Source organism: Dreissena polymorpha, chromosome 1, assembly GCF_020536995.1.
Source record: "Dreissena polymorpha isolate Duluth1 chromosome 1, UMN_Dpol_1.0, whole genome shotgun sequence".
NCBI lineage: Eukaryota > Metazoa > Mollusca > Bivalvia > Myida > Dreissenidae > Dreissena > Dreissena polymorpha.
In genome coordinates this window covers 69067020-69079744 of record NC_068355.1, presented here as the reverse complement: position 1 = coordinate 69079744, position 12725 = coordinate 69067020, and the positions used below count along the sequence as shown (strand labels likewise).

Sequence of the window (12725 nt, the reverse complement as noted above, 5' to 3'; positions counted from 1 at the left end):
TATGATTTTCTGTTACAACCCATTTTACCTTGAAATTTCACCTTTTGCCCTCAAAAATCAATAGGAATCATATAAATCATATCAGTAACCACCATGCTGATAACCTGATTTATATAATCATAGGTAATGTGTTTTCTATATTTTTGTAATGCAGAAACAATAATCATAGGTTATGTGTTTTCTATATTTTTGTAATGCAGAAACAATCTATCTATACTAGCTTGTGCAACGCCATCATGAACTGTGATCTCAAACATTAGGTAAAATGCATCTTTGTTTTCATCCCTTGTAACCATAATTGCAATTTGCTCAATAATCAAAGTGTGCCAAAAATATAATGCCAAAATTATTTTCCTGTTTAAAGACCCTGTAAGCTAGACATTTGGAATGGTGACCTCAAAATCAATATGCCTTCACCTGAAGAAAACAATATACAAATGTGAATGATAATAGGGAAAAGCAAACTCAAGATCATATGCGGAAACAAATTTGAGTATGACAGCCTCTGTGATATTGACCTTAGACCTCAAAGTTCATCCACATCATCCTACTGGCCCAAATACCATGATTACATTTTTCTAAGGTTGTAGGTCATATCTTTCTCCAAATAATGCATCAGCACAAATTGTCTATGGCCTGACAGACTGACATATGCAAAGAAAACTAGAGCTTTGTCACAGATGTGACGAATATCCCACATGCCGCATTGACACAGAAAATTTTGCATGTTGTCATCACAAAAAACAGCAGACACCATGCTCAATGTTTTAAACACACTAAGTGACCCCATGACCTAGTTTTTGACCCAGCATGGCCCATGTTCAAACTTGACCTACACATCATCTAGATACAACTTCTGACCAAGTTTGGTGAAGCTCTGATGAAAACTACTTGAATTAGAGAGCGGACACCATGCTCAATGTTTAAAACGCACTAAGAGACCCCGTGACCTAGTGTTTCATCCGGCATGACCAATATTCGAACTTAACCTAGACATCATATAGATACAACATCTGACCAAGTTTGGTGAAGATCAGATGAAAACAACTTGAAATAGTCTTTATAGAAAGCGGACACTTAATACAGACTGACCGACCGACAAACTGACCGACCGACAAGCTTACTCCTATATACCCCCTTAAACTTGGTTTGTGGGGGTATAATTAATCCCAATTCTTCATAAATGTTATTAGCAAGTTTCATAACAGTTCATATAACAGTGTTTTTTTCACCATTTTGGGAATGGGGCCGGGTCCCTTTGAATCGGGAAAATTCGCGGCGTTTTGACAAAATTTGGGAAATTAGTGTTGTTCTTGTTTTGCTAACAAATGCTTCAAAATTGAGGATACAAGTGTATCCAGTACTATATTTACTAAGGTTGATCTTATATGGAAGGGAGATGAACAAAATATTGATCTAAAAAAAAAAAAAAAAAATATTTTTTTGGTTCCATTGGGAATTTTTAGCTCCCATTTGGGAAAAATATATACTTTTTTCCATTGGGAATGGGTCCGGTTACCGAACCCGATTTTAAATGAAAAACAAGGGACAAAATTGTCACAAAACCAGGTTTTCATTGTGAAAAAAAAATCTGATAAAGGGAGAAAACTCAAACTGAACTTTTGAAATGAACAAACAAAATTAACCCCCTTTGTAAGTTTGTTTTTAAAAAAAAATCTATTTTAAGTCGTGGCGACCTTGACATTGGAGATATTGACGTGATTCTTTCGTGCGACACACCGTCCCATGATGGTGAACAAATGTGCCAAATGATTTTAAAATCTCACAATGAATGACATAGTTATGGCCAGGACAAGCTCATTTATGGCCATTTTTGACCTTTGAACTCAAAGTGTGACCTTGACCTTGGAGATATCGACGTAATTATTTCGCGCGACACACTGTCCAATGATGGTGAACAAATGTGCCAAATGATTTTAAAATCTGACAATGAACGACATAGTTATGGCCCGGACAAGCTTGTTCCGCCCGCCCGCCAGCCCGCCCGCATTCGCCAATCTAATAACCAGTTTTTTCCTTCGGAAAACCTGGTTAATTTTCCTTCGGAAAACCTGGTTAAAAACACTGTATAAGTATATAAAGCATTGAAAGCATACATAAAACTTTAATGCTGACAGGTTCTCTGTGTTCAGATTTGATCTCTACATGATCCAAGCCAGCCATAATAAGGTCATCATGTTCGCTGTCATCTCCCAGGTCTTCCATGCCTCAAAGAAGCCTGAATGGGTTGCTCTTAAAGTAAACAGAGGTTAGAAAATAATATGTGTCGTGTTCTGAGAAAACTGGGCTAAATGCATGTGAGTAAAGTGTCGTCCCAGATTAGCCTGTGCAGTCCGCACAGGCTAATCAGGGATGACACTTTCCGCTTTTATGACATTTTTCGTGAAAATGAAGTCTCTTCTTAGCAAAATCCAATTTAGGCGGAAAGTGTGGTCCCTGATTAGCCTGTGTGAACTGCACAGGCTAATCTGGGAGGACACTTTACGCACATGCATTATGACCAGTTTTCTCAGATTGTGACTCATATTATACAAGAGAAATAAGCCAATGGTAACTTATGTATTTGTTATAGAATACTTGAATGCCATTTTAGTAAGCCTGTTGCTGAAAACAAAATTATACATTTTTATATATTATGCATGTCATGACATGATATTATAGAATTATCTAAAGCTGTGTATATGCTGCTGCAGCTTATTCTAAAGATAATATCTTTTTCGTAATTCAAGGTGAAAAGTAAATTGTAGATACTTGTAAATGCATGTTTTCAATGTGAATCTCAATGTTTTCGCTCTGTTGCAACTTTTTGACCGAGTAGCAAAAATATAACAATTATGTTGAGTGTATCCTTTGCAAATCATAATTTTCTATACTATAGACAAAATTTTCAGAGGGTTAACTAGCCCTAACATGTATCCCCACTACTACCTAAACATATTTATTAATAACAATAGTTTGATGAAATAAGTAATATTACTCTTATTGACCCTATAATTACCATAATTGTACATGTTTACACATAGTAAATAAGAATTTAGTAAATGCAGTACTTCATGTTACTTCATTGGCCATATTAACCAGTATAAATAAAACAGTGTGCTGCATAAATGTTTCAGAAGTAGTGTACATGTATTTTATTAAACGTAGTAACACACACATGTAAAGCTTGAAAAGACAAGTGTGTGACAGGCCCTAAGGCGCTCACCTGAGACCCAGACGAACTTAACTCTGAGCTGGTTATGTTCACTACGTTTTAAAATCAAAATGCCCCCCAAAACTACAATTGTTTTTAACTTAGTTCAGGTATCATAACAATGCACTCTTTGGAATATTCTTAGCAAGTTTCAGGATAAGTAGGTTAAACATGTGATTCCTAGAGTGATTTAAGGTTTGAATCTGTGTGCTATATATATAATACAGGGGTATGGGTTGGTTCCCAATTGAATGAAGTACTGGTATCTGCCAAAATGGCAGTGCTTTCCACAGGATTTTAACATGTCAATTCACGTTCTGTGGTGCATTATTACTCAAAGAAAAACAGCGTCAAAAGACATCATTTGGTGCGCTATGACTCTAAAACTTTCCCGCACAGATAGTAAAATCCCGACTCGAACGAATCCCCAATACATCCGTTTTAACCCAACTATATTACTGTATACTTACTACTTTTTAAGTTTCTATTTATTACCCGATAATCCCGATTTTATAAATCACTTTCTGGTAAATATTTACGATAAAAGCTCTCAATTATTTCTTTAACACACACCTTGCCATTTTTCTAAAGTTTCACAAAAATTTTAAGTGACTATTTATAGATTTGATGAAATATTGCCTCTGAACATGTGTCAATCCCCTGACGTGTTGTGTGCTTGTTAAAACGCTCAATACACGCATGCTTTCTATGCAAATGACGTGACGTTGTACATGCTGCATAATTTTCACGCTCTTTTTAATTGAGAAAAGGATTTGACACAAAATAAATTTGCACTGCTAATTTGAAGTAAGAATATTTTAACGTTGTGGTAACATTTACACTTCGAAGTGTGTTTCAGGTTAAAAACGCGTTAACATCGACTTAAGGGAATGGGTTTCGGATTACAAATTTAATTATTCCCATTTGAGATTTCAACAAATATTAATAGTTGCGTTATGAATTCAACGATAATTTGCTTAAACACTTTACAAGTCGAATAAATGTTTTGACGGAATTATGCATGAAATTCACGTTGTCCACGAGGATTACAGCAGGTTGCCATCATCAGTCTTCTTAGTATCAATTATCGGACCAAATATTTACAAGTGTGCGTAATTAATTCAAATTTGTTACAGCGCATTACGTGTCGAATAAATGTCAGAAAAAAGAGGTGAATCGGTTCTAAAAATGGACATGATGAAATAAACATAATTGTAACCGGGAGTTATTTGCGCAACTGATTCGCTATAAGTAATTAATTGTTTACCACTTGCAATTAATTTCTTGTATTAATTATGAGTCATAGGTAACACTTGTTTACAGTTAAATGGTGTGATTATGATGCCCGAAACCGTCTTTAATGTACTGTACTAGTAACCTGTTTACGCAAATGGTACAACTTTTTGCTAATCAAGCTGCGATAAACTCTTACTTCGTGCCCGATGTCAATCAAAAATAATGGTCGATAGTTAAACCCGCCCTCATAAGCATTCGCGTAACCGATTGGACGATGAACTTCACAATATGATGACTGGAAAGTTACCTGCTACATCCTTTTAGGCATTTAAATGACTGTGTAATGTGGCTAGAATAATGGATACGCGCGTCATGCTATTCTCTTATCAGTTGATTATTCATCACCCCATGTGGTGTTTATGGCAATTACATGTGAAAGTAGGTACCGAGTGCTCTTTTTAAACAGGGAATATTGATACACTGATAGAGAAACATTGATTTTCTTACAATCACCACTTTCTTTTACTGAAAAATACACTGATCTGAAAATTTCAAGCGCCCCGGGCACTCTGATTTAGAAATTCAAGCGCCCCGGCGAGGAATCGTTAAATGGCCTGTGGAAAGCCCTGAATGGTGATAATTACAAATGACGCATATAACAAAATCTAATGCAAATGGTACCATTAAATCAAGAAATAATTGCTTCTAATTTCACTTTGTTATTCTTTCGTACGCTCTATCCACCATATTGGAAACTGTTGTAATGATGCCGACTTTAAGTGTCTTTATCGGTTAGGTCGCATTACAGTTTTTTAGGTTGCATGCAAAGCATAATGTACATAGGCTGCCATGGTGGTATATTCAATGTGTTTATAAAGTTTATTCATCACTTTCCTTAATTGATAACGAATGATGTTTGTTAAGAGATGAGCCGGGAATCTCTGAGCTGAACTGCGATTGTGTTTATGAAGGGGTGCGTATGGACTCCAAGAGCCGTCATAGCAAAAATTATAAAGGCTCTGGGAGTCCATATGCACCCCTTCAGAAACACAATCTCAGTTTTGTTATATACATGGACTAATTAGGAATGGTGCCATTTTATGGAGTCAACTATATTTAGAAGAAAAACGCTGATAGGGGTACGTTTATCCTATATCTATATGTCGCATATGTTATTAAATCTTTATTTATAACTAACAAACACTAGCCTCATACCATTAATCATTATGTGTAAAAAGTTCCTTCAAGATTTTTGAGACAATTGAATATTTAGTTCTGGCTACCAGCAGAATACACTGGCTACCATAACTTCATAATGTCGCTTTTATGACATTTTTCACATTTAACTGATATACTCTTTCACAAAATACTATCTTAAACATTTAAAATTTATCTATTCTGCTCTTACATATCGAGAAAAACAGCGATGTGACAGACTTTCTTGAAATGCGAATCTCCCGAGATTTCACGGTCATATGACGTTATTTCTATTATTAGTAACATACCATGTGCTCAAGTGTTTTCAAATTCAGAAAAACATTTCCCAGTATTTAAGATTATTCTGGCGTGTTTTTTAAACAAATTGTAGTGTAAATACAAACTCAAGGTAAATATTATTTAAAACTACCTGATTCACACTGAAATCAGTCTTATAATCCACCAGACTTGAGTTGTTAATCACAAATAATAGATTTCAGAAAACAAAAGTAATATTTACAATTTCAGCAAAAAATGTCAAGGTCGATCCGAAAGTATCAAAATGAAAACTCGCCACATGACAAAGCGACAATGGCGTCAAAATTGTGAATTTCAGACTGATGAGAGTTATTTTCATCTATTGTAAGATGCATTTGAAACATTTGAACCTTAAAATATTCCCTGATGCAGTAATTTATATTCATTCACCAATGTACGTAGAAATGTATTCAAGAAAATGAGCTTTCTTTGATTTATAGGGTGACATAAATATGTTACGACTCTGGTTGACTTTCGATACGGGGTTGGCTTCAGCGTACAGGTATGTCAATACCATATAAACTGTATGCTGAAGTTTCTTTAGCTATTGAATATTAAAATTACACACAACTTTATACCATTACCACACCGTTCTGCCCTAGCCCAAATTTTTGACGCTCTTAAATATTAAGCTACTTTTTATATGGGTAATATTTGGAGCGTACAAAGGGTGAAAGACCAATTATGTGGTGGGAATTTTTTATTCTTTGTCTATATTGTTGCGCAAGGATTTTGTGCGCAACATTCAAGCCCCGATATAAGACACTTAATAACAACGGATTGCAATAATATTTACATACCTGTGTAGATAATTCATTTCTCGATAATGTTCCGTAAAAATTATGTAATGACACTTTGAATTTTGCACGCCTGAGCAATTTAAATCCAACCACTATTCAATTTTTCAATATCTCTCGATTCGCTCGCTGTGTAGATATAAATCGATAACACGACCTCAATGTAAAGCATCTGGTTTAAAGTGGAAGAATAAACAGCGTAAAATACAGTTTGCGTTCGTCTGTTGTGGTGCAGCGCGTTACATAGTAAACCAATGTTATACTTTTCTGGATTAATTTAGCATTGTTTTTTTTCTAAATTGACAATTAAAAAGTTCTGAAATAAAGTACATCTTTTATTTTTATACTGTACATAAATAATATTGATACAGATCGTACAGTATTGACCTTATCGCAACATCCGGGCACTTGCGTCAGTTAGAGTTACATGCCCCTTGACGACGGTGAAAACAAAAGCGCTGTCGCCATTTTATTTGCATTGAAATATTTAACACTGCTCGCAATTTTCTCAAGTTAAAGCACATCTTCGCGAGCATTTTTTAGAATAAAAATACCCAGAAATAGAAATTCTTCCATAATAAATTTAATTTAATGAACGAACACAAATAAGGATGAAAACAAACAACTAATAAATTTTAAATATATGCAACATATAGTATAGCTGATTTGAACCTCTATATTTGTTACCTTATTACCTTGTTACGTATTAAATAAATTCTCAGGATAAATGTTATTGTTTTTATTTAATTCACACCAATTTCAACACTTTGTTTCCGCATGTTAGGCATTTGAATGCCCCTTTCTTCATCACAAACCGATTATCTCGTTATGATCGGATACTGTCCAGACAAAGAAAACACGGTGTCATAAAGCTAGCTGGGGACCTATACTTGGGGCTCTGCATAAACCACATGTGGTCATTAAACACAATTTATGATACCTCTATGTCATCTCTTATGATACTGAGCAGTCATTTAAGCCAAATTTTTAATGCCAAAATAATTGAATATACAGTTGCTTTATAAAACACGTTGACACCTTAAATAAACATTTAATTAAATTAAATGCAATATTTTTCATTTGATTGTTTGCATCAGTCTTAAAATCGTGTAAGCTTTTGTATTCTGGTGTTTAATTGCCCCTTTGTTTTGCATAATCCGATTATCTCGTTTTGATCAAATATTGTCCAAACTTAACTGACAAGAAGGTGTCATAAACCACACTGGGTGGTCCAGACAGTGTCATTTAACACGATAGATGCCACCATGTCTCCACTTTCTGGTAGTATTAAGCAGTCATTTGGATGAATAATTAACGCCGATGTACTTAACAGTTGCTTAAATTAGATATGTGACATATGGTCAAATATAAAATCATGTCCAATTTGAAATTTACACCGTAAAGATACAAGCCCGATTAATTTATTAAAGTATTTTATAATTATAAAATTTACGTAAAAAAAAGTAATGTATTTAGCGTGTATCAGTTAATTAAAAAGACGTCATTCCGTATTAAGATTTAATGTTACGACAATAAACGATCGACATCATAAAAAAGAAATTACGTTTGACAGCAACGGGGGTAAATAATGTTTGAAAAACAAATATTTATACAGATATATGTGTGTTAATTTTATTATTTGTCACTCGTACTCATTACAATGAACACAACTAAGGCTTTCAGTAAGTCATGTACCAGATGTCCCTACGTATTTTACAGCTTCACATTAGCATGATAAATTGACATAGTAGAAATATAATTATAATGTTCGAAGATAAATGAACCCTGAAAAGAACGACAATACTCATTACATCAACATCTACAAGGATACTCCCATTATTACAGAATAAACGAATTTACCCGGTGTCTCAGTGAGAAAGTTAATCATGAATGTCGCCGTACTCGATCGTCGCCCACTTGGTCGGGTCATTTTTCCAACATCCAGCTTGCAATTTGTACGGACATTCATTAAGTCCAATTAGTTTTATTTTCTGATCATATCGGGCTTTCGAAGTGCAATCTAACCCTTCATAATAGTCAAAAGACATTTAAACACCAAATAAAGGACATTTAATTACCTATCGACTTCCCAATAGGAATGCAATTGACGAAATATCAGCAGAGGTGCCCAATCAGCGTAGTAAATCGACCGTATCTAGGGCATTGTTTTCACCGTCGCTAAGGGACTGCCCCTTTTGTGACGTCATCGCGATAAGGTCAATACCGTCCTTTATAACGTAGAATGTAAGTACATAAAACAACACAGACAGAGGTGCGAAAAAGACATGCATAAACACTTCCTGCAGGTTTTTTTTTCGACTTTTTGGGAAGATAGCCCATGGCTTTGGAATTGGGAATTTCATTGGCATTTTCATGAAATTGGGAAAATAAATTCATTGGCCTTTTTTTCCACACGAAAAGTCCACTGATTAGGGAAATACTAAATTTGATATAACTCTTAATAATCATTCAAATTAAAAGAACAAAATCATAAAAAACTTTGTTAGATGTAATTGAATTAAAATTGAGATAAAGTACGCATTAGACACTTCTTTCTAAAAAAAAAAAAAAAATTTTTTTTTTTTTTGGAAATTGGGAATTTTTGGCCACATTTTGGGAAAAAAGTATACTTTTTGGGATTGGGAACATAGCCGAATTTCGGCTATAAAATCGGGCCAAAAAAAACCCTGTCCTGAAACTTAGAACAGTGAATAGAAACTGCACCATATCTGTTTTGAACATATGCTTATTAAATCGACAAAGATTAGCATACTAGATCTAGTTAGGTAAAAGTCGGTGTTAAAAGCTCATGTTAAATAAAATTACGCGTACACGTTACACCGTAATGCCTTCTTCTGATTGGTTCATATTTAAATCAGTTTCATGACATGGCTACAGGTCAGTGATTGTTTTGCGATTTAAGCAGAAGTTTAACTGAAGAATTTATGCCTTTCTAACTTCGAATCGACGATATTTGATGTAAAAATGAACTTCTGAATTAAAACTGAATGAGTTGGTAATGTTATTTTGCAATTTTACGCAAATTGATGAAAATTTAAACTTTCTGGTTTCCACCACAAAAAAGGTCCTTCAACGACGAGACGTTCCAAAGAATTTAGCCCATATAAAAAGTATCTCTAAATTCTTTGCGCGTCTTATAAATGAGACTACGTTCTGCCCCTTGTGCTTTTACTGCATCTTCTGTACACTACCATACATTTGTTGGCATTAAATAGTTACTCTAAAATTAATCAGAATGATACAGGCTTTTTTATAAAATTTAATTTATATTGAAACCGAAAGTAGAAATACTTAAGTCAAGAATTATCGAACTAAAACGTTAACGTTAATTTGATAAATGTCGTTCTTTTTACCTCGCGGTAGCCATCTTGAATAACTCACTTCATACAGTGTGTTAGATATTTTCTAACATATAATTCGCTTTATTCATGTGAAATCATGTTTGTTTTAAATATGCTGTATAAACCATCTCGGTGCAGAATTTTGTTGTCAAGTTGTCATCTTTTACAAGGAACACTGGGATAACTTACCCAAAAATCCCTTGCATGTACCGCCATGCACTGCGAACAAAACTAGGAACCAACGGAAATGCCTCGAAGTCGGGAAACATTCCATCGGTGGGCGATTGTCGACATCGAAATAACAATGGGCCGCATAACTCGTTTAGCTGAGACTATATACATATTTAAAATTGCGTCTTATGAAAATAACAGAGAGATTTGCTATAACATTTTAGGAGATACTTAAACTATTGTAACCATTGAATCACTTAATCATCAAATTGCCTGTTTAATAACGAATTGCGACACAACTTATTCCAATCCAAAATGTAAAAAAACTTACATGAGAAAAAATCATTTAACTCATTTAAATAACATATAGCTATTGTTCATGCGTTTTCTTATTTTTCAATGATACTGAGCAAACACTCACAATATTAAAAAAGCAAACAAATATATATATTTGATCAATTATTTAAATTTCTTCTGTATTCAGTATTACAAAGACCTATACAATACAAAGACCTGTATATTTTATAGGTCTTTGAGTATTATAATTATTTTTATTACGCAACGTCTTTCCATACGATATGTGTAACATAAATAACATACAAAATGTCATACTTCACGGCCGTTAATCACGCGCGCCTCCTCTTTTTTGAGATGCATTAATAAATGAGCCTATGCAGCTTCCGAGGTGGCGCTCAGGCCCGGATGTTTTGAAATGTTGTTGATAATATTACAGGGTTGTTAGGTTTTATAAGGTTTTTCAACATATTTCGCATTATTTTTAAAATCAGGTGATGTAGTACGATTGAGCGAAGATTAATTCATCCAAAAATGTACAGAAACACCCATTCTCAACCCATTGCAAAACGTAAAAACCTTTATAAGTCGTGGAATGGTGGAGTTTTAAAAAGCATTTCGATGAGTTTAAACTGTGTGACGAGAAAAATTCCACCCAATTAAGTCGTTAACGGCATCAAACCATTGCGTATTACATACATTAGATGTTGCATAAACAAAAATATTGGCTTCTTGCCGACGTAGTAGAAATTTTTTGCATTTTTCAAACAGAGATGGGTTCAATGCTAAGGAGATGGCGCTAATGGTAGGAGGTGGCCCCAATGCAGGATATATTAATTAACAGTCGTATCGCAATGACATTATAACATGACGTTTTTTTGCTAGATAATGTTATTTGTTATATTTAATTTAGTTTTCGACGCATATACGAAGGCCCAAATCATTAAATCATTACAGAACATGAACACATTCTATAATAAATGAGATGTAGTTTTTCTAGTGTATAAGTGATCAACTCAATTAAAAAGTTGAAAAAAACATATTGTATGATATATACCAAAAATTTGTAATACTCAATAAAACCAATAACTTAATGTTCAACATTATCAAAATAATTCATCGACAGCAATATTTGTATGATAATTTACGAAACAAATATCAGACACTACGTTTTCTTGAAACGATGATTTGTGTCCCTTAATCCAAATTCTTAATTTACTAGAAGGCCAAGGTCAACGAATCTTAATTAGGGTCATATATGTTGTTTTTCCCACTATTAACTCCAAACAAATGAAAATAGCTCGGTCGTTTTCCATTAACTTTTTTGTATAACACTTGTTCAATGTTCTTATCTTACGAAGACGAACGTTTACATTCATCATGACATTATTAGAAAACTACTTTTTCTAATTTAAAATGCACGCGACTCAATTGTGCTGAAGTAGTAAACTTACAATAAATGAAAGTCCTGTAAACATAATAGAAACCATTACATAAAATATTGTAAGCTACCTTACATGTAAGATACAATTGATCATCTCTATGCGCTCAATTGTAGTTTGAGTTTGAGTCCAGCAACAAACTCTTAGAAGGAAGACGGAGACCGTTTAACGTTTAACATAATGCATCTTTATTCAGACTAGCATTAAACATTATATAATACAATAATATCTCTAGACTGTTAGAGTTGACTTAAAAAGGATGGACGTTTGGTGAACAGTTGCTCTGCTTTAAGGTTGTCAATATCATAAATAGTACTGATATTTTATGAAATACTAAAAACGCTCGTTTTACTTAAATACAAGTAGTTAGTAGTTAATGTAACAAACAAATTCTGATAATTACTTCTAATTCGTGAAATGAAAACGTTTTATGAAGTATTACTGTTTGTTTCTTACTTTTTGGAAGGGTTTTTTAATCGATCGAACAGTGATGTTTGTTGTTAGCAACTGTTGCCAAAACTGTGCGGAGAACCTCCTTATATACCCTTCGGATGCTGCAGATTTGGCTGCAGCCAAAGATTCAGCTGCAGCCAATCACAATCCTGCAGCATCCTGCACCATGTATGGAAGCAATGTGGTTACATGTAAACAAGAATATACTTCTAATTATAATAAATCGACAATCATCATACAT

General features: G+C 34.0%; 1 protein-coding gene across 3 annotated transcripts in view; it reads right to left on the bottom strand.

Annotated features, from left to right (window-relative positions):
• Window positions 1-10376, bottom strand: part of LOC127834043 (zinc finger protein 76-like) — a 34601-nt gene extending 24225 nt beyond the window's left edge. Inside the window, exons 1-2 of one of the 3 annotated variants that reach the window (XM_052359626.1) lie at window positions 10314-10376; window positions 2118-2253 (exon numbers count right to left, since the gene is read on the bottom strand). In XM_052359626.1, the coding sequence (XP_052215586.1) occupies window positions 2118-2226 (109 nt within the window). In that variant the 5' untranslated portion in view covers window positions 2227-2253; window positions 10314-10376. The other 2 variants (XM_052359620.1, XM_052359612.1) reach the window with 2 other exon arrangements.
• Window positions 10377-12725: the final 2349 nt, after the last annotated feature.